The sequence below is a fragment of the Vipera ursinii genome (genome assembly GCF_947247035.1).
Source record: "Vipera ursinii genome assembly, chromosome: 1".
In the NCBI taxonomy this organism is placed as follows: Eukaryota; Metazoa; Chordata; class Lepidosauria; order Squamata; family Viperidae; genus Vipera; species Vipera ursinii.
The window spans coordinates 317,700,222-317,723,771 of record NC_139512.1 but is presented as its reverse complement, the minus strand read 5'-3'; the positions used below and the strand labels follow the sequence as shown (position 1 = coordinate 317,723,771).

Here is a 23,550-nt window from a genome sequence, read left to right as displayed (position 1 = left end):
TCCGCGAGCTGCATTGGCTTCCGGTTGCCCTCCGGGTGAAATTCAAGGTGCTGGTTATTACCTATAAAGCCCTACATGGCCTGGGTCCGGGCTAATTGAGGGAACACCTGCTGCCGGTATCAAACGCCCTTCGCCCAGTGCGCTCCCACAGGGAGGGTCTGCTCAGGGTGCCGCCGGTGAGAGATTGCCGGCGGGTGACACCCAGGGATAGGGCCTTCTCAGTGGGAGCGCCTGCCCTCTGGAACCAGCTGCCGGTGGAGCTGAGGACTGCCTCCGATCATTCCGCCGGGGCCTGAAGACCTGGCTCTTTGAGCTCTCAGGCCCAGGCTGAGGAGAAATTTTTAACTGGGGTTTTAAGTATGCAGGGTCAATTTAATATTTTTTAATTTGGTTTTTTAACTTTTGTATGGTGGATTTTTTAATTCCCTGTAAACCGCCCTGAGTCCTCAGGGAATAGGGCGGTATATAAATGTAACTAACTAAATAAATAAATAAATAAATGTATTTTGAACAGTTAGGATAATGTTTAATAATAGTATCATCCTGCTATTGGAAATAGTATGTGGTATAGTTTTCTTGTTATATTTTGGAAATTAATTAACAATTGTTAATATGACTATCAATACAGGTAGTCCTCAACTTATGACCACAATTGAGAGCAAAATTTCTGTTGTTAAGTGAGAAATCTGTTAAGTGAGTTTTGCCCCATTTTACAACCTTTCTTGCCACAGTTGTTAAGTGAATCTGGCTTCCCATTGACTTTGCTTGTCAGAAGTCGCAAAAGGTGATCACATGACCTTGAAACACAGCAACCGTCATAAATATGAACCAGTTGCCAAGCATCTGAATTTTGATTACTTGATCATAGGGATGCTGCAAAAGTTGTAACTGAAAAACGTTCATAAGTCATATTTTTCATTTGTATTTTATTAATAATCAAAACTTTGGTCTTTTCAGCAAGTTCTGTATAAATAGAAGCTACAGTTAAAAGTTTAAACATTTCAAAGGTACATGGAAGTGTAGACTAAACATATTAACAAAAATGAAGAGGAATAATATTATTTCAAATTGTATGTGGGGGGGTTGGCATAGTTTTCAATAAGACTGAATGTTTTCTTATCTCTGCAATATATGGAGGCAAATTATTTATTTCTGCTTGCTGATTATGAAACAATAGTATTATAAATTATTTAACTATGAAATATTCCAGTGTACTCCAGAACTTTAAAGGAAAAAATGCAGCCAGATATCTTGGAAGCCCGCTGTTAAAAAGTACTGATGTTGACTAATTCAAGCCAATATATAAATTCAGTCTCTGATTCACCCTGTTTCATTTTGGGCCATGTTCCCACGTCTGAATGCTGCAGAGGTGATAATAATTTCAACTATTTGAAATTAGGGCATCTCTCCTATACTGCTTTTAGTAGTAACTTTTCTTTTGTTCTCTTCTGTTAATTACGAACATCTGTGGTGAAAAATAAAGATCTAAATTATACGTATAGTGTGCACGCTTGTACTAAAGAGAGAAGACAACTGTAGTTTATAATTGCATGATGTTTGTGTAACACAGTGCCATAGTAAGGGGAAAAAGCAGCACTGCGTCTCATCAACTCTGGGACCTGTTACTTTATAACATCTGTCCAAGGTATAAGCAACATCTGAAATATGTTCTTTTTGGACTAATTTTTATTGATTATGTAAAGCAAGAGCTATTTCTCCTCTTGGTTTTATCATGTAAAGTTAGTATTGGATCTTGAATGTACAAGAAAGAAGAAATATTTGCAAACCCACATGAAGTCTTCGTATTCTAAGTTAAATTAGTATTTAATTCTGAATTTGCAAAATGTTTTAAAAATCACTTAACTCCTTGTCAGTTGTCTCATGCATTTATTTATTTCCCACTTTATGGTTTTTACAAATGGAAGCTTAGTGCAACAGTAATACATTTATTTGTCAATTAATTCTTCTGTTTATGTTTGGCAGTCCCCCACCCCCCAAGAAGCATTAGAGATAAGGTTGATCACTGCAGAGACAACAAGGAGCCCTAGTGGATTGTTTTGTGGGAATAGTTACATTCTTCAACTATGTCTGTTAGGAAGTTGCTGAGACAAAAATAATACAATTGCTTCAAGATGTGGTCATAGCAAAAATGAGCTTTACTGCCTTGGTCTCCGTTTCTGTCCTGAAACAGATTAACCAGTTAGGCTTCCTAATAGGTTGTAAGATACTGCACCATCAGCCAAAACTGAGAAACTCCTTTAACAGTGATGTAAAAAGAAAAATCTTCATCAGGGTCTAGTCCAGGGGTCAGCAACCTGAAACAGTGAAAGAGCCACTCAGAATCGGTTCCCTCACAAAAGGAAAAAATGGGAGCCGCAAAAAATGTGTGCACATGTGCGTACATGCGCGCATGCGCAGAACAGGGTTTGACTGAAGAATGGAGCCAACGCGAGATATGCACCTACCCTGCATATTTGAATTCATTGTTTGAACTTTTTTAGTCCTACTTTTTTTTTTTTTTGGACTGCACATGACAGAGGACTGGGAGCCGCAGGAGATGGCTGAAAGAGCCGCATGCTGCTCCAGAGCCGCGGGTTGAAGACCTGTGGTCTAGTCCAAACTGGGAATAAACAAAATGGAAACTGCTTTAGAAAGACATTTGTAGTTTATTGAAGAACAAAGCCATACAGAAGCATGACTCTGAAAGCTGACCACATGTTGCTGGTTGTTTCTTGTTCCTGTTTGAGGCTTTGCATTTCCTGTGTCATGTACTTTGACCTAAGTCTGAGTGTGCCCTTTTGGTATTGGTGGGTTAATCCTATTAAGTCCCCAAAGGTCATGTCTTTTAGAATTTTGGTGGGGTATGTAGATTTTAGAGTTCTTTGTCTTCCTAATCTCATAGCTTCTAGGTTTCTGACCCCTATCTTCCTGAATGGATTATTACATTTGCATTTCTAAAAGCTGGTTTCTTCTGAGTTTTCTGACTGGGGGGGGGAGGAAGAAGTTTCTGCCTTTTTAAAGGTCTTCTCCATTATTCCTTTGGAGAAATATATATTCTGCCTTTTTAATATTTCCCAAAATATTTCTTTCTCTGGATTCTTCCCACAGTGATTTTAAGGAATTTGAAAGAACCTTATTTTCAGATTGAGGCATCTTCCTCCAGAAAAGCATAGAGGTGGCCTTGAAGAAAATATGCCACAGCTTTTAGGAAAATATGATCTTAGCCTGGAATGAACTAGAAAGGCATGAGAAAGAAGCCCAAATTTCTCTCACCTTGACTCTCTTTAATATAATACGTTTAATAAACCAAATGGAGGAGGAAAGGAAATGCTTCAGTCTTTCACAATTCTGCCACACTAACCTATATAGACTATTTTAGAGATTGGGTATTTCTTGTGGTGACTTGGTCTACATTGAAGGACAGCCTGATGCTCTTGTCATGTATTGAAATATAATCACTGTTCACCCAGCCCCCATCAACAAGGACTTAAGACTGTTGGACCTGATGAGGAATTCTTATTACAATATAGCTAGAGAATAGAAGTTTTGGTAAGACTGATCTAAGATTCAGGGATTAAGAGAGACTGATGCATGAAACAAATTGAATTTGAATCCTAGCAAGGCAAAGTGGTTATTTGTCCAGAAACTATTTTGGGGGTAACACTGGCTCTGGACAGAATCACATTCCCCTGATGTAGGCCTGTCTTTAATAGTTTGCTTGGATTTACAATTTCTAGCTGAGTAGCAGCTAGTCACATCCAGGAAGCCTTTTTCAGCTTTGGCTGATGCAATCCTTTTTGATTGAGAGGTCCTGGTAACACATATGCTTTAATTATCTTCAAATTGGATTATTGGTTCTTGTATAGTTTACTATATTCACTATACTTGTAACTACCTTAAAAAATTATCTGAAAACTTCAGTTAGTGTAGGACATGATAGCCTGCATGTTGCTAAGTGATAGAAATACCAAAGTAACACTGTATTGTGGGTGCAGTGTTGGTTCCCAGTGTTTCTGAATAGAATTCCGAATGTTGGTTTTGATTTGTGAAGTCATATAAGTTTGGGGTCTATATTACTTGTGGCATCTTCCAAATGGAATCTGCCTTCTTTGCAGGGAAGGAATGCTTCAAGTCCCTCTCCTTTGGATATAAAAGTGATGTATGCCCAAAAGTAGACTTTTTTTCTGTGGTTGCCTGGCATTTTGGAACACTGTAGTCCAAAAGTCTGGATGGCCTCCAGTTAGATGCGAAGCATTAGTACTGCTTTATAAAACCCTAGTAAGATTGCACCTGGAATACTGCAACCAATTTTGGCCAACATACTACAAAACAGACTTGGGATTGGCTAATCTAAAGAAAAGAAGAAATAGGGGTGACATGCTAGCTGCATTCCAATACTTGAGGGGCTACCACAAAGAAGAGGGGGTCACGTTATTCTCTAAAGCTCCAGAGGGTTAGGAAACAATGGTTGGAAACTGACCAAAGAGAGAAGTAACCTGGAATTAAGGAGAAACTTCCTAACAATGAGGACAATTAACCAATGGAGCAGAAATCAGCCTTCAGAAATCGTGGGTGCTCCATCACTGGAGATTTTCAAGAAGAGACCATACCCGGGGTAGGCTACCTTGGCTCTTTTATGACTCGTGGACTTCAACTCCCAGAATTCCTGAGCCAGCTGACTCAGAAAGTCTGGGAGTTGAAGTCCACGAGTCATAAAAGAGCCAAGGTTGTCTACCCCTGGACTAGACAGTCACTTATCTGAAATGGTATAGGTTCTCCTGCTTGAGCAGGGGGCTGGACTAGAAGATCTCCAAGGTTCCTTCCATATTCTATTCTATTCTATTCTATTCTATTCTATTCTATTCTATTCTATTCTATTCTATTCTATTCTATTCTATTCTATTCCATTCCATTCCATTCCATTCCATTCCATTCCATTCCAGATAATTAATCACTTGTAAAATAATATGTCCAATTTATGAAAATTGTAACTCCCTCATCTGCATGTTACAATTATTCTCTCAGATACAAATGGGTTTTTTTTGTCAATTAGATATATATTTCCCTTGCTTCTAGCAAAAAAGAGCAAGCCAAGGCAAAAAAGCATAAGATGAGGTAAGTGAAGGGGAAGGAAAGAGAAGAACAATGCTGGATGAAAATGAGGAGGAAAGAGGAAACAGTGAATGAGAAATAAAAGAGGTATTGTCTAGAGGTTCCTTTTTCCAAAGAAAAACAAATGGCTGCAGCATCCCTGATGTTCTAGCATCTTGTTTTTCTCTGAATAAAAGGAGCTCTTCCATAATTCAGAGACAAATCCTAATTTTGATTAAAATTGTTGGTTTTATATTAGGGAGAAATTTATGCTGTCATTTAGAAAGTATGTAAGATGAGAAATTCTGGTGTATTGAAAAATTAGGTTCATGAAGATAGTTTGGTATGGCTAGGTGAATTTCCCTGATGGATATATAATAACGTAATAATCATCTCAAGGCTAAAAGGGGTTTTGTATGTGTGCCAAAATCAGTTTCAGTGCCACATAGATAGCTAGAAACTTTATGCCTGAGTAAAACACCTGGATGCAGGCATGCCCGCCTTATAACTGAACATTTATAAAAGTCAGAAATGTTAAGCAATAGATATTAGATTGTTGAACAATCCTGGAGTTGTTTTTGTATGCTGTGGACTAGACACGCTATGTCCAGCAGCAGGATGAAGCAGAACATTAGAAAAAGACCTAGTGGTCCATTGAATCTGGCCTCTGAGTCTTCTTTAATTTAATTTAATGTTTCATTTAATTTTTTTTTGGGATGATGGGCATGTTTATCCCAAACATGCTTAAACTCAGTTACTGATGACTGACCCACTACTTCTGCTGGAAGTTTGGTTCCAAGCTTCACTATTCTTTCTGTGAAGTACCGGTAATATTTTCTAAGGACCTTCCAGAGAGAACTGTTGGGCAGCTGGTGGAAAAGGCTGCAAATTTTGGAGGACAGAACAGACATCAGTGAGAGTAACTTGACAAAGGTGGCAGAATACAAGAAAACCAGACTATGCTTGATCTGTTCTGAAGGAAGCTGTATTAATCTGGGAGGGAGCAAAATAAAAAAGAGACTCTACAATGTTCTATTTGGAATGGTCTGAATAGGAATGTATATATTCATAGCTTGTCCCAAAGCTGCTTTTCCAAGAGGCAACTAGACTTTGTTTTTCCTTAAAGATGTTTTGCTCCTCATCCAAGAAGCTTCTTCAGTTCTCTATAGAACTTCAATTTTCTTCAGAACTGAAAAAGCTTCTTGAATAAAAAGCAAAATGTCTTCAAGGAAAAACAAAGTCCAGTTGCCTTTTGAAAAAGCATCTTTGGGACAATCATGACCTGGATGACTGAGAATCTTCATAGACGTATTCACAGCTTGTTAAGCCAAGCCCACTTTAACTATTTGAAATACATAAAGAATTATTTACCTAAAAGTACCGTAACAATAAATACGGTACTCAAATTTAGTGGAGAATAATGTGCAAGTTTGTGGAATTTTGCTGCCACTGTTTCCCATCCAATAACTGGGTGCTTTCAGGCATTGCTTTCTTCAAATGGGATATCTTCTTCATGTTTTCTGTTTATTCTGATGGCCAACATACATTTCTAAATGCAGCCAACAAAACTTGCTATCTGAACGTACCAATCATTCAAAATAGTATGGTAACCTTCCTAGGCTGGTAATATTAATGAACGTGTTCGTTCTCATGACACTTCGGAAGGGTTTTTCTCCAAATTGGCTGGCACTATTGCTTTTGACCTTCCAAAGATCCCTCAAGATCTGATTATACCAACAAGCCTGGGGACCCCAGGGGACTCCTGAACTAGTGAGGCGGCTCTGTTATTATAAGCGTTCCTTTGCCCATTATTTCTTTCTTAGCTGTATTTTTATAGTTTTAATGATTATTTTGATTGTAATAATTGCTATTTATTAATTATTAGCTTTGTTGTATGCCACCCAGTCACTTGATTTGTGAGATGGGTGGCTATATATGTCATGGTCCAGGTTCAGGACACTGGATTTGTCTGCTTCCTCTCTTAGCTATTTTAGGAAGTTCCTATTTAACGATTTAACTCATTTTTTGCATATGTCTTTACACAAAGGGAAAAAACAGTACAATCTACCAAAAACAGTGCCATAAAAAACAGAATAGAAACGCAAGTTAAGATAGGCAAGAAAATGGTAAGTGAGCACCTGTCCAGCCTAGACGAGTTCAAATCACCAGGACCAGATGGATTATACCCCAAGGTCCTCAAGGAACTGGCAGATGTGATCTCAGAACCACTGAACTATATTTTTCAAAGATCCTGGAGCACTGGGGAACTACCAGAGGACTGGAAGAGAGCTGATGTAGTTCCCATCTTCAAAAAAGGGGAAAAAACAGATCCAGGAAACTACAGACCTATCAGCCTGACCTCAATACCTGGGAAGATTCTGGAAAAGATAATCAAACAACAAATCAGCAAACACCTTGATGCAAACAAAGTTATCACTAAAAGTCAACATGGGTTTGTCAAAAACAGATCATGCCAGACAAATCTTATTGCATTCTTTGACCAAGTGACAAAATTAGTGGACCAGAGGAATGCTGTAGATATAATTTACTTGGACTTCAGTAAGGCATTTGACAAAGTAGATCACAACGTACTACTTGATAAAATAGAAAAATGTGGGTTAGATAGCATCACCACCAGATGGATTCGTAGCTGGCTGACAGGCCGTACTCAGCATGTGGTCCTCAATGGAACTGCATCTACATGGAAGGAAGTGTGTAGTGGGGTGCCCCAGGGCTCTGTTCTGGGCCCAGTGCTCTTCAACATCTTCAACAATTTGGATGAGGGGATAGATGGGAACTCATCAAATTTGCAGATGACGCCAAGCTGGCAGGAATAGCCAATACTCCAGAAGATAGGCTTAAGATACAGGAGGATCTGGACAGACCTGAACACTAGGCGCTATCTATCAAAATGAAATTCAATGGTGAAAAAAGTAAGGTTCTGCATTTACGCAGGAAAAATCAAATGCACAGGTATAGTATTTATTTATTTATTTATTTATTAATGGGACTTATATCCCGCCCTATCTCCCGAAGGACTCAGGGCGGCTAACAACAATAACATATAACAGAAATTAAGATAAAATTAAAATTAAAATTAAAGACATCTGTGCAATAAATTAAAATTAAAAATTAAAAATAAATTAAAATTGTAAACATAATTAAAATGCCTGTCAGTCCAGGTCAGCCAGGTGGAAAAGGAGTGTTTTGAGGCCGCGGCGAAAGGACCGGAGATCTTGGGTCATCCGAAGCTCAGGGGGGAGCTGATTCCATAGGACTGGCGCTCCCACAGAGAAGGCCCTTCCCCTGGGGTTCGCCAGCCGACATTGTCTAGCCGACGGTACCTTGAGGAGGCCTTCTCTGTGTGCTCAATAGTAGTAACTGTGAGAGGGATTTTGGAGTCCTAGTGGACAATCACTTAAATATGAGCCAGCAGTGTGCTGCATCTGCCAAAAAAGCCAACACAGTGCTAGGCTGCATTAACAGAGGGATAGAATCAAGATCACGTGAAGTACTAATACCACTTTACAATGCCTTGGAAAGGCCGCACCTGGAATACTGCATCCACTTTTGGTCACCACGATGTAAAAAAGATGTTGAGACTAGAAAGAGTACAGAGAAGAGCAACAAAGATGATTAGGGGACTGGATGCTAAAACATATAAGGAACAGTTGCTGGAATTGGGTTATGTGTAGTTAAACGAATAGAAGGACGAGGGGTGACATGATAGCAGTATTCCAATATCTCAGGGGCTGCCACAAAGAAGAGGGAGTCAAGCTATTCTCCAAAGCACCTGAAAGCAGGACAAGAAGCAACGGATGGAAACTAGTCAAGGAGAGAAGTAACCTAGAACTAAGGAGAAACTTCCTGACAGAACAATTAACCAGTGGAACAACCTGCCTCCAGAAGTGTTGAATGCTCCAACACTGGAAGTTTTTACGAAGAGACTGGACAGCCATTTGTCTGAAATGGTTTAGGGTTTCCAGCCTGAGCAGGAGGTTGGACTAGATGACTACTACTACTACTACTACTACTACTACTACTACTTCCTATTATTATTATTATTATTATTATTATTATTATTATTATTATTATTATTATTATTATTATTTTTCTGATTGTTAAAATCTAGTACCTCGGTACATACTAAGGATATGCAGTACTTGGAATTTAAAGGTAAAAAGTGTTTCAGGGTGTATTAGGGTCTTCGTTTAGCATTTTCTGCAATTCATAATTGAGTTATGATAACTGATAAATGGTAGCTGTCTTCTAGTGCTTGAATGTTTGTCACAGAAGGCACCAGAAGGCAGACAAGAAGAAATGGATGGAAGCTTGTTAAAGAGAGACCCAACCTAGAAATAAGGAAAAAATATCTGGGATTGGTTACAGTATAGTATGTTTCATGACCATCTAGCTCAGGGGTGTCAAACCGCTGGCCCGCAGGCTGGATGCATCATGGTGAAACCACGCCCACCCCATTGCTGGCAATGGAAAAAAAATCTGTGATAAGTCGAGACGTGTCACATGACATTGCGAGTTTGACACCCCTGATCTAGTTTGTTTTCTTCCAAAATATCATGAGATTGAAATTTTTTTAATATAAATTAGTGATTTTCCACCTTAAAGGAAACTCTTCTCATATTACCAAATCTGGCAAGGATATGTTCTTGCATAAAAATCAGATTATGAAGATAAAGTTCAGAACTGTAGAGTTTTGCTCTTGTTTGAAGTTGAAAGTATCCCAGCATTTTTTCTGCAGTCTTGGAAACTGCTCAATTACCTCTGAACTTCTTGTTAAGAAATTTCCAAGAAACTGTTGAGGGATTCTGATGTTCTCTGGACATAATTTTGGTACAGTACTCCTATAGTAAGAAATATATCCTTTGATCTAATCACTGCTGTTTCTTATAAGATTAAGTTAAATATATGATTCCATGATGTTCTACTGGCCAGAGAAAGACATACGAGAACTTGTTTTTCTTTCGAATTTCATAGTTTTGAACTTTATATTTTTAAATCTAGTTAATGATTTTCCATTTGAATTTAATTAAAATGCATGTTTTATTTCCATTTTTGAGATTGAATATGTATGTAAGACTTCCTTGATATTTTTCTTTGAATGCAAAAACTGATCACAGTGTTTTAAAATTTAAATCACATGTTAATGGCATGTGGTTTGGAAAATCTAGCAAAAGAATATTTATTTCAAAATTTGGGCTTCCTCTTAAGAAATAATACATTCATTAAAAGGAGCTGAAAAGATACAACTTGGAGGAAATACAGTTTCTTGGCTGAAATAACGTTTGTACATCTTGATGTGCAAAGCAACATTTATTGCAGTGCCATTGGCTAGTTGTCCCCCATTATTTTTAATTCTTTATTAAATTAGATGGCAAACATTTGCTACATTAAAATTAGTATGGAAATTGATATGCTGCATTGCTGATTTCACATGTGTATCTTAATATAGGAACATGTGTTTCCCTTTGCTGCTTAGCCTTGAGATGCTTAAACATCCTTTGTTGTTCAGGCAGCAGCTGCAATGAATTGATGGATAAACAGGGCATCATTGTAAGCCATTACTATGGGGGAAGAACAGTTGATGATGGAAAGTGCCTCTGGCATTCTTTTGCAACCACTATAAGAAAATAAGATATGTCTATAGGTTGGGAAAAATTAAACATAAGAAACATTGAATGACAGTCTGTGAATTTGAGTTTGTGAAAGGTGCTTTAAATACATTATATATTATGATATACATTGTGTTTATTTCACCATAAAGTCTATAATAGGGTTGTCAGTTATTCAATACAGTGAGTGGTACCTTAGTACATAAGTGCTTTGAAACTCATCGAATTTGGTACTCAGTGCATTTTGACATGAAAATTTTGTTCCGGTACTCATTGTTTGTTTGATACTCAACACACAAGATAGAACTTGTCAATGTCAGCTACCTTGTGACTCACTACATTATTCCTTATGGGGAAAAATGTTTGGTACTCATCATTTTTGGTCCTGAAACTAATGAATTAATGATGAGTACCAAGATACCACTATATATTTGAAGGCTGTAAGCTGGCCAGGGCAAAAATAACACCTTCTTCTCTCTCTCTCTCTCTCTCTCTCTCTCTCTCTCTCTCTCTCTCTCTCTCTCTCTCTCTCTCTCTCTCTCTCTCTCTCTCTCTCTCTCTCTCTCCTCTTTCTCCATCCCTCCCTTTTCACCAAAATACCTAATTATGAACAGTACTCATACATTTATGCTGTAACACACAGCAATACTTTCATTCTCCAAAATAGTTTTAAATCAGCTATGCAATTATCTTCAGCCCTACTGTTCCAAAGGTGCTTTTTCCAAAAGGCAACTAGACTGTTTTTTAAAAAAAACTTCCTGCTTCTCACCCAAGAAACTTCTTCAGTTTACTTCTTTAGAACTGAAGAAGCTTCTTGGATGAGAAGCAAAACGTTTTCAAAGAAAACACCAAGAAAGTTCAGTTGCCTTTTGGAGAAAGCACCTTTGAGATAACCATGACCTGGATGATTGAGAATCTCTATAGACATTCAGCCTTACTGATACTAAAATGCTAGGAGCTGGCAATGAATATTGCAGCTACCCAAAGTCATGATAGTTTGAGGCAGCCTATAAACTCCGTAAATCCCATTAATAAATATTGAACCAGCAAGTGTTTCCTTTAGCCAGTGAATAGGAGATTGTAAAAATCTCCATGCTGACTCTCAAAAGACAGTTCTCTTCCTTTATCTGCCGCCTTCTTTAAAACTGCAATAATGGCATGACATCTTAGTTTTGCAACCAGGTGCAGGCATTAGTGAAGAGTTTTTCTATGAAGTAAGGAGGGCAATGCTTTGCTGGAGCCCAAAGAAAAGAAGTTTGCATTTAAATGGCAGTAGGCAGAGTGGGGCAAATGGCCCAGGATCCCAAATTGTGAGAGGTTTTGCCATTTTTGAGTTCTATCACACCTGAACCAGAAGAAAATGTGGCTCGGTTTCTCAAAGTACCGTAGTCCACTTTATGAGAACACGAAATGTGCTGATCTGGATTGGAGTGCAGATTTGATATAGGAGAGGCCCTATTTGAAAATGCTATGGTTATCATCTGATTCATACACTGATTTATCTATGTCTTGGGGAGAAAGAGGCTCATAGACATTAAATGTATATATCCATTTCTGAAACAAAGAAATCAGACAGCTGCAAGTTACAAGACTGATTGCTTGGCAGTTTCTAGAATTAAAATGGAGAGGAGGAAAAGAGTTAATTGCTGATCTTCACCAGCTGTTATGAAGATCTGCATACTCAGCATTTGTGGCTCTGACTGAATACTTTAAATTGCTTTCACACACTTCCCCTCTTTTCTGTGTTTAGAATTACAGATCCTTTAGTATTCACAGATGAGCTTGCTAACAACAAACAGAACCATTTGCTGTAACAAGCCATGGAACTTTAGCAGTAGAGCATGAATCCTAGACGTTATATTTTTGTCTTTAAAAACCGAATGATTTACACACATGCCTCTTAGCATCTGTCTCCTATCTGACTGATCTTCAGATTCCAAGCTGCTTTGACCCTGTTCCACATGAGCGCTCACTCCTGGGGACTAAATTAGATGAAGAGCCACAACTGTTGAATTGCCCTTTGTTTCCCTTTCTATAGCCAGTGTGTAATCTGAGGAGTATAAAAAGTTCAATTATTTGTAGATCCTGGCTCATGAGTATTAGTAGTGAATTCCCCTAGTCCAGGGGTAGGCAACCTCGGCTCTTTTATGACTCATGGACTTCAATTCCCAGAATTCCTGAGTCAGCTGACTCAGGAATTCTGGGAGTTGAAGTCCATGAGTCATAAAAGAGCTGAGGTTGCCTACCCCTGCCCTTGTCCATTCTAGCTAGATGCACCTGAAACAATTTACACATAGAAATGAGTAAGCATGGAGTTTCATGATCCTGTTGATCTCTTTATCTGTAGCCTGACCAAGAAATGGCACCTAGGATGCTTATTGAGATGCAAGTTATGCAGCTGCTGCTTCCTGCCATTCGTTGTCATTGATCTTTTTACTGTCTCTCTTCTAGCTAAGGTCACCACTCATTGATACAAGTGGAAACACACCTGAATCTATTTTGTTGATGCCAGGGGAGTGCTAATGGAATTAATAAATTTTATTTCATTCACTGACATGATTGACAGTAGTTTATTGCTGAGTTACTTGATAGTTTAAACATGGATAATTATCCACTTTTCAGATCAGGAGGGAATCTGTATTGCATAAGAATGGAAACTTTGGTTTTTGTTTATAAGGTAAGAAAGCTGGCCTTCTGTGAGCTGTTGAAAATGTGGTTCTTCCATCAGGCCTTGGGTCAGGACATTTCTGTCCCCTTTCCCTAGAGCAGGAGTGTCAAACTTGCAACATCATGTGACGTGTCATGGTGTGACGTATCGCAACTTTTTTTCCATTGCCGGCAATGAGGTGGGCGTGATTTCAGCTTGATGCATCTGACCCACAGGCCGGCAGTTTGACACCCCTGCCCTGGAGAGATTGGAGAGGAAGGGATTACAAGAGAGTAAGCAGGCATACAGTGGGGAATTTGCATAGTGCACTTGGCTGCAAGCACCACTGCATTACTTTTAATGTGTATTCCATATTGTGTGCCTATTTACTCTCTTTTAATCCCTTCTCCACTTTCTGTGCTCAGCAAAGGAAAAAAAAACAGGTCAGGTACTGGAAAATGTGTGCTGATTATAACTGCAATTACATGACTGAGGGATGCTGTGAAAGTTGAAAATGAGGGCATTTATTTACTACTAAATTTTCATCACCTTCAACTGGGTGAAACGGTGCATCAGAGGGCAGCTATTTTTTATTTTTCAGCATTTGTACAATGGTCACTAAACAAGGCAGTCTGTAAGCAAGGATTATGATCACTGAGTTTAGAGTCCTGTGATTATACAACTTCCTTGCTGTGTTTATTTACTACCTTGTTTTACCTTTGGAAAACTTTATTTCTGTTAGCCCTAGAGTTAGAATCATTCTTCTGCTGCATCATACAAACAAGAGGGCTCTCTAAATTTTTCAGCAAGCAAAATACAAGCCAGAGTTGCCATTCTTCTGGTTTCCAGATTTTTCAATGATTGTTGTTCTTTTTCTTAGACATCTTTAAATGATTGAAGCCTATGTAAGTGTTTCAGAGTGCAACAAATGTATCCCCCTAATTTCTAAATTTTAAATCTCATTTGTTTTGCATTCTGATTTTGGTATTGACATGTGCAATGATACTTGGCCAAAATTTCTCCCCAAACACAAAATTTTTCCTGTCTTGTACACAGTGAAGTTCTAAAATAAGTTTTTTGTAAAATAAATAGCACTATAATGAATACATACTATTTGATCACATCAGACAGTTTCAAACTTGCATTTTCCAGATGAGCATCCCGCTAAGCGTTCAGTTTGTATATGTAATGGAACATAAACACATTTGATTTATTTGTAAGCATTGTGTATGTGTGTGTGTATCCATATATGTATATGTCCATGGAGGTAAATACTAAATTAAAATTAGAAGTATACATTTGTCAATCTACATTAGATTCCAACTAATTTAGGATATCAGATTTCTTTTACTTTTTTCTGGAATACTCTGCTGTTGAGTAAAAGCAACTCTGTCTCTTCTTTCCTTTTGCAAACTTCTTGCAAAAGAGAGGAAATGCAATTGTCTTTTGCTGTGTAGGTTTATCTGAATAAGCCCTTGAAGTCTCTTTGTATATGTCAGATGTGAGTAATGGAGATAGTAATGTGTAAATGTTTAATCTACCAAGCATAAGAAAATGATCCAACCCAGCTCGGATGCCTTAGCCTTATAACCCTAGCTGTGTAAAGGAGCCTCCTACTGAGTATGGCATTTGTTAATATTGGTGCCCTGGAGACCATAAGCATTTTACTTATTGTATATTGTTTTATTGTTAAAATAAAACTCTTCTTTGTGTAACAAATTGTTCCATTTTAAATATATAACTTTGAATGGAATGTATGAGTGTCATGTTATACCAATATACTGTACATCTCCTAGGAAATTAATGTACATACCCTGTACTGCAGAACATTATCCCTGTAGTATCCTTCTAGATTGTTGTCATGTTTGGGAGTTGATTGCTGGGTGTGAGGTGAGTACTGTGTTCTCCTTTCTCAATAGACAGTGCTAATCAGTGAGGGGCCAAGGACCCAGATTCTTCCCCTTTTTGTTTAACATCTACATGAAACTGTTGGGTGGTTCACTGATTCGTAATTCAGTATTATCAATATGCAAATCATACCCAGTTGTACCTCTAAATCCCAGGCTGGCTAATTGATGTCATCGGTACCCTGGAAAGCTGTATGGGCCTGGATGGGAAGGAACAGACTTAGATTCAATCTTGCCAAGCCTGAATCGCTATGGGTTTTTATACCCCTTTTATAACCCTAATCCTTTTATACCTCTGATGGGGTTGTACTTCCCAGTCTGGAGATCCTTCAGACTCGAAGAGCAGTGGCAGCTATGGCCAAGAGGGCATTTGTATATCTTCATTTGGAGTTCTAGTTGTAGTCATTCTTGGATCAAGAAGCCTTCCAGACAATCACACATGCCCTAGTCACCTCATTGTTGGACTGTTAACAATGCTGTATGTGGATCTGTCCTTGCAGATCTGTCAGAAACCACTGCTGGCCCAGAACATACTAGTGCAGGCAATGTTGGACATGTCTCATCATGCCACTTGATAACACTGCTCCGCGAGCCACAGTAGTTGCCAGTAAGCTTCCACGTATAATTGTAAGATGCTGGTTATCATCTATAAATTTCTCCATGGTATAGGACAGGGGTAGGCAACGTTGGCTCTTTTATGACTTGTGGACTTCAACTCTCAGAATTCCTGAGACAGCATGGCTGGTTCAGGAATTCTGGGTATTCAAGTCCACAAGTCATAAAGAGCCAACGTTGCCTACCCTTGGTATAGGATCAGATTATTTGTCACATAATCTATCTGGTAATGACCTACAAAGCCCTTCATGGCATGGGTACGGAATACCTCAGGGAGCACTTGCGGCCGGCATCAACTTCCCTCTGCCCAGTGTGCTCCCACAGAGAGGGCCTCCTCAGGGTGCCACCGGTCAAAGAATGTCGACTGGTGGCCCCTAGGGGGAGGGCGTTCTCTGTGGGCGCGCTGGATTTATGGAACCATCTTCCGGTTGAGCTCTGGATGGCGCCCGACCTTCGCTCCTTCCGGCGCGACCTAAAGACTTACCTGTTCGAACAAGCCGGCCTGGCCTGATGGGTGATGGGTTTGGGTTTTTATTGCTTTTTATGTATTTTAACTTATTGTTATAGTTCTTGGGCATCTTGTTTAATCTTTTTTAATTTTTGTATTCTTGTCTTTTAACATGTATTGCCCTGTTCACCGCCCTGAGTCCTTCGGGAGAAGGGCGGTATACAAATAAAATTATTTTATTATTATTATTATTATTATTATTATTATTATTATTATTATTATTATTATTATTATTATTATTATTATTATTATTATCTTCCATAGTTTCTGCCTGTCCAGTAAGGTGAGATTTAAGTTAGTGTGCTTCAGATTCTCTCAGTTAAAAAATGTACTCTATGCCTGTTGTGATACCTTCGCTCTAGATATCCATAGTGTTCCCACTTTGACAAAGTTTCAGAAGTCCTTAAGAACCTGGCTGTACACCCAGACCTTGTAGTAGGGTGTTTTTAGAACCTTGATTGATTGGCTGATATGTGCTTTATCCAGATAATAGATTCTTTTCATTTGTTTTTATTTTAAGTATACGCCTCCCAGAGTTGTTCTGAAACCAAGCAGCTTCTAAATAAACAAACAAAGGTTTGTATTAAATTAGTTATTTAGTTAATTAGATGGTAATATTTTTTTTGCTCATTTCAGCTGTTGGGGCCCAAGCAAAGATATCCTTCACTAAAGAGCCATATTCTCAGGATGCCTTGCATGGTCGTGGTGCCATTTTGCGCTGTGAAGTGAAAGACCCTAGAGACATTGAATTTGAGTGGTTACAGAATGGGGAACCTATTCAGGACACTGAACGGCGTTTCAAGGAAGGGAGCAACCTTCAGTTTGCATCTATTGATCGTCAGCAAGATGGCGGGAACTTCCAATGTGTTGCCAGGAATGTAGTTACTGGAGAAGAAGCTCGGACAACAAATGCATCTTTCAATATAAAATGTGAGCATCATCTTTGTTACTAACATATTCTGATGTTCCGTCCATCTGTCAAAATGGAGAGAAAAGGGAAGATATACCACAAATGTGTTCTTTAAATAAGACAACTTGACTTCTGCTGCAAATGCACTCGTGCATCAGGAAGCATTGGTTAATATCATAACTCTCTAGTATCTGCATATGAAAAATATTGGTTTGGGTGGACAGCTCAAATTTTTTTGTGGTAAAACTTGAAAGGAGCATTGTTCATTAAGAATATAGTCTATTTACCATTTCATAGTCAATGTCTACTCAGTGCTAATGCAGTTAATGAAAACAATTCTAGTAGTAAAGTACAAATATAAGGTTTGATACATGTCAGATGTTACTAAATTATATGGCTTAATTTAATGGCACCATTTGCATGACTGTAATTAATATATAATTCAAAGAAACAAAAGGATGGAACCCATAAAGTAAAAGCAGAAATTGCACGAAAATATATAAAATATTCATGGACAGAACCACTCAAAGAAATGTATTTATTATTTATTTTATTTGTTAGATTTTTATTCCACTTTTATTACTTTACAGGTAACTCAGGTAACTCAAGGTGGCAAACATACATAATAACCCTTCTTCCTTCAGTTTTCCTCAAATATCAGCCCTCTGAGGTGGGCTGGGCTGAGAGAAAGTAACTGGCCGAACATTAGCCAGCCAGCCAGCTTTTATGCCTCAGAACTCAGTCTCTGGGTTTTTAGACCAGTACCTTAACTGCCACACCAAACTGTCTCAGATCTGTTTTCTTCTGCTAACATTGAAACTGCATTTTCTCTCAAACTAGTTCAAATGTTGACTAATAATAGTGTAACATTTGTGTAAGAATAAAGGACTTCCCATTTTTGGGCCTGGAATCCTTTTTTTCTGTGGGTTGTGCCAAAAAGTGTTTTCTTTATTGTTTAGTTTAGTTTAGTTTTATTTGATTTCTATACCGCCCTTCTCCCTAGGGACTCAGGGCGGTTCAAAGGGCATATATAAATAACGATACAAAAGTTAAAAAGAAATTAAACCAGTGCCCAGTTAAAAAACAATAATAATATTGTGCACTGCCAATTATAACTGTGTATCTAGTTGCAAACCAACATACAAAATATTTTGAATAATATGATACGGTACATGTTCAGATACGTGCCTTAAGTTAGTTTGGAGCTGGAGTTCTTTCATGTATATTACAGATCTACTTAAGGCTTTTACATAATATTCATTGTTATATTAACGAATTAAATTCAAAAACATTTTTAACTTACAGCTAGCGAAGGAAAAATTGGAGAAACTGTTCTTGTTCCTCGAGTCAGTAAAAGCTGTTATAAAATAATGTATCCTCTATTTTGGTCTGGTCCAGAATTTGCTCAGAAGATGCATATTAAAGTAACCTTGTGGAGGATTGAAATTTTTTTTAATTCAATCAGTGTCTGGATGCTGCCTGACAGGTTTTAGTTACTGAAGGAATGTGTGCCATAGATAAAATATATAAATGTCATGATGTCCCACTGCAGAACTTTCTCAATAACAGGCAGCTATTTAAAATACTGTTGCATCTTTTAGATTCTAAGATAATGGTGTACGGCTTTATTTTCAATAATGCAGAGGACCTGAAAACCAAGAACCTAACTTGGGCTGAGTCAGCTCTTTGAGTCAGATCACTGTTACATCTACTGTTAATTCCATTCTTTGTTTAGGGTGAGCCAAGCTAAAAAAGAATCATGGGAGATTTTCAAAGAGCCAGACATAAGCAAATGAGTCAGTTCTGCATCTTGGCTGTCAGTTGGGTTTAGTACTCCCAGGTGTAAATCCTCTATCTGGTATAGTTAACCTTAGTCTTTCTTTACTCTTTCCTTCCCAGCCCCTTAATTCTTAATTCTTTTGAATCGTAAGGAATATGGCAACCTATTTCATGGTTAGCTGTGTTTTTGAACTGTCATCCCATTGATTATATGTTAGCTTTCACCTGTTATTTCTGTTTCATGTTGTAACAGGAGAAAGTCAGCTGTGGGGATGTTCTAGGACTTAGGTGATTATTGCCCCAAAAGAGGAATGACGACAACTGCCGAATATATTTATAAATATAGGCATTGCGAACAGATCCTAAAACTCAATCCATTTCTCACTATATTAATCACATAGTATATGGTTAATTCCTTTTCTGTTATCATGATGGTTTTCTGTTTGCAAATGGTAAACAGAAAGGATTACATTTTATCTGTTTCCTTCTCTGTAAGGATATCTTTAATAGTTACATAAATACCTTTTTTATGGTTCCAAGTAAACTCACAAGTATGTAAGCAAGAGCGGTACAAGTTATAGCAAAACAAATAATTCACTTAATTTTGCTTTCTCAGTGCCAGGCATGTGCAGTCATGCCAAGGTGAAAACAATTTTTCCAGGGTGACTGATGAGTTCCAAAGTATACAAAAGGGCTGTGGTCTCAAATTGACTAATTTTTACTGTATTTTTTAAAAGGGATTGAAACAGGAAAAGTTATCTTGAAGAATCCTGTCAGAGTGGAGGATATACAAAGTTCTTCTCCAGTAACGTTGCATTGTCATATCGATGGACACCCACGGTTAGTCCCTATTTTGAAGAATTCATGCTTATTTTGAGTAACTTTCCCTCCATTCTTTAATGTAACTTGTCTCTTCTATTAAAATATTAAATGAATTTGAGTTGCTTATGCTCTGGTTACCTCCCATATCTCCTGCAACACACTTGAAGAGTATTCAGAAGCTACAACTGGTACACAATACTGCGGCATGAACAGTTTTGAAGGCCTCGCGGATGGGCACATGTAACACCACTGCTAGTGGTGCCAGTTTGCTTCCTGGTCCAATTCAAGATGTTGTTTATCACTTTAAAGCCCATTATGGCATGGATCCAGGTATCTGAGGAACAGACTCGCCCAATGGGATTGTCCCCTCTCGTTCACTCCAGCAGAAGAGGGCTACTTTGGGTTATGTCTGCCAAATAACTTTGGCAGGATCCAGAGGAAGATGCTTTTCTGCTGTACCCTTCCCCCCAAAATAGTCTCCTGTCGGAGGTGAGCTCGGCCTCCATCCTCCTGGTCTGCAGGAAGAGCCTTAAAACCTGGCTCTGCTGACTAGCCTGATGCCCTAGCAGCAATGCTATGGGAGGCTAAAGATCCACATTCCCATGTCACCTATTTTCTTGGTTTTTAATCTTTAATCATTTTTATTTTTTTATATTTTTATCTTGTTAGCATTTTATAAACTACTCACTTGTTGCAACAGTGAAATGGGCTGCATATAAATTTAATTAAATAATTACATACTTAGAAGAGTTGATTAGCACAATCCTGAACATGAAAAAGAAGGCAGTAGCACTGCTGACGCCTGAATGCTCTTTGTTAATGTGAAGATGATACAGGTTGGGAATACATAAGTTATTCTTTAACACAATGTTTTCTAAATGTTTTGTTCTAATACTTATGAATTTTCATTAAAATACCCACATCCACATCAAAGATTTTGGTACAAAGAGGTTGTGCATTTATTAGTTGTTTGCTAAGTAATTACTTTTTTCATGATTCTGAGTGTTTATACTATGTTTCATAGCCCAACAAGTCAGTGGTTCCGAGATGGTACCCAAATTGTAGACGATCGCACAAATTACTCAGTCAATAATAAGGAGCGGACATTGACCTTCAAGAGTGCCAGCCCAGATGATAATGGCATTTATTACTGTTGTGCTCGAAATGCTGTGGGCACTGTATGCAGCAGAAACAACTTCACCCTCAGTATTATAGGTAATTGTCATTTGTGCTGTTACAAATGTCTAATCTTGAGAAGATCTCAAGTGTTTTTGTGCTGAATATGGTTCATGTTGGCAATCTGTTGATTCAAGCAGGTTCTGCCTGTTTTATTTGGGGCCATTCTCTTCAGTTCAGTCTCTGTTCTATTACTCCTCAGCCCCTTTTTGGCTACAAGAAAGGCTGGAGTTCCAACTTGTACAGCTCAATTTTTCTCATTTTTAAATGATTTAGAAAGCTTGATACCACAAAACTGATCAGTTTCTTTCTGGATTAATCATGTAGTTAAAACTAATTGAAAGAACCCTTGTAATTCTGTAGCTTCTGTGGTTGCGAATCCCCTTCCCAATGGCTGCTACTCACGGGGAAGCCTTATTGTATATTAAAGTTGTATAGACAGTGGCATTAACACAAATCTGTTGCTGTTGCATTGTAAGGGCATGCTGTGGGAGCAAGAAGATTAAGAGTGGCTTGGTTTTTTGCTGGCTTTGGTGTGGGAGGGGAACATGGCAAAATAGCCATGTAAATGTGCTTTTCTTTACATTGGAAGGGAAAATGTTGATTTGAAAGAGACAATCCAGATGATGAATTGATTTATTTTATTCCTTTTCCCTGTCAAAGATGAAAGTTTCCCTCACCCAGTGATTGTTCCTGAGAACCAAATTGTCAATAAAAATGAGGAGGCTATGTTCCATTGCAAGTTCCAGGCTGTGCCACCACCCACTCAAGAATGGCTATTTGAGGATGACTCCCCAATTCAAAATCGGAGCAGGTAACTAGCTGATGTAAAAGACTATTGGGATAGAAGATCACATGGCAGGTATATTTTCCTGATATAAAAATGAATTGCTATTATTGTTTGGTACTGATCAATAATCTGTCATGCTGCTCTTTGTTACTATGGGCAAGACTTTCAGGACTGGCTCAACAGTGGAGCTTTCAATCACATTACATTTGGCAGAAAGATGAATCTGCTGGTGGCCAGAGTGGTTTCCAGTTCTTAAAAATTACTCAACATTGCCTATTTATCTCTTTATCACCAGTCACTTGTCTATAGTAGTAAATACTCTGGTGAAGATTGTCAGAATAGTGAATAGCACTACTTTATGGAGGCATCCATCATTGCTGTAAGCATCTTTGCATTGTATCAGCTCCATACATTTTTCTCCCTGTTCTTTCAAAGGACCATCATATTTTCCAATGGCTCTTTACTAGTAACTCAGGTGAAACCACGCAGTGTTGGAGTCTATAAATGTGTTGGCCGTGGACAGAAAGGAAAACCTGTAATCCTGGAGGCAACTCTACAACTAGCAGGTATGAGCTTGTATCTCACAAAAATTTTGTAGAGTTTGATTCGTTTTGGGCTGAAGGTTCTTAATTTTACCATAATTTCAGGGTAGAAAGAGTTAGCTACCCAGAAATTTGAGTATCACAAAAATGATAAATGGTTGGATATTGTCCTTTTCAGATATGTCCTTAAGGCTTATCCTAACACATTTTGCCCAAATCAGGTATCAACATTACTGGATTCTAAGATGTACATTATGTTTTTTCCCCAGAAATTGAAGATTTCTCTCAAGCGTTTGACCCCAAAATTGTCATAGCCAATAAAGAACAACGTGTAACCTGTGTGGCTCCTCATGGGATCCCTGAACCTCATATCTGGTGGGAGAAAAACAATGTTCGTATCCCCATTACTGGGAGAGTTCATCAAGAAGCAGGGGACCTTGTCTTCACCACTATTGTAGAAAAGGATACTGGAATATATACTTGCCATGCAGTGAACAAGGCTGGAGAAAAAAAACAAGATCTTTCCATTACAGTAGCAAGTAAGCTGATTCCATTATGAATATATTAAGACAACAGAACAGACATGTCAAACACAAGGCCCGGGGGCCGGATCCGGCCCGCGAAGTGGTTTCATGCGGCCTGCGAAGCCATCTTGGAAACAGTGAGGGAACGGCCCCCACTGCCTTGGCCCTGGCCCAGAGACCCTCCTTCTGCCAGAGACCCTCAGATCTGTCCCACTCCTGCCCAGGCCCCCATAGGCACCCTTGATGCAAACGATGTAGAGCTGGCCACGCCCACCCAGTAGGCCATACACACTCTAGCCACACCCACCCAGTAGGCCACGCCCACCCTGGCCATACCCACCCGGCCCCCTGAGGGCAACCGCAATGCTGATGCGGCCCTCAATGAAATTGAGTTTGACACCCCTGCAACAGAAGATGCAGTGAATTTTCAATATTCTTTGAGATGGGTTGCTAGTTAAAGAGAAGAACATTTCACTCTAAAACATTTGAAGAGAACTTGGTAACATGGGATGACATGGCCTGGTTCTCAAAGCTAAATGAACCTGGTGCTGCAAATTAGATTTATGGTCTTTATCATTCTGTCAATTTGGCTTTGGACTTTTTTCAAGA

The 23,550-nt window shown here is 38.6% G+C and overlaps 1 protein-coding gene across 6 annotated transcripts in view; it reads left to right on the top strand.

Annotated features, from left to right (window-relative positions):
• Positions 1–23,550, top strand: part of PTK7 (protein tyrosine kinase 7 (inactive)) — a 110,538-nt gene that overhangs the window by 63,407 nt on the left and 23,581 nt on the right. For all 6 annotated transcript variants that reach the window (XM_083373526.1, XM_083373530.1, XM_083373529.1 and 3 more), the window contains 6 exons: positions 17,035–17,328; positions 19,825–19,927; positions 20,934–21,124; positions 21,749–21,899; positions 22,311–22,441; positions 22,687–22,956. In XM_083373526.1, coding sequence (XP_083229652.1) covers positions 17,035–17,328; positions 19,825–19,927; positions 20,934–21,124; positions 21,749–21,899; positions 22,311–22,441; positions 22,687–22,956 — 1,140 coding nt within the window. The remainder of the gene's footprint in view (positions 1–17,034; positions 17,329–19,824; positions 19,928–20,933; positions 21,125–21,748; positions 21,900–22,310; positions 22,442–22,686; positions 22,957–23,550) is intronic.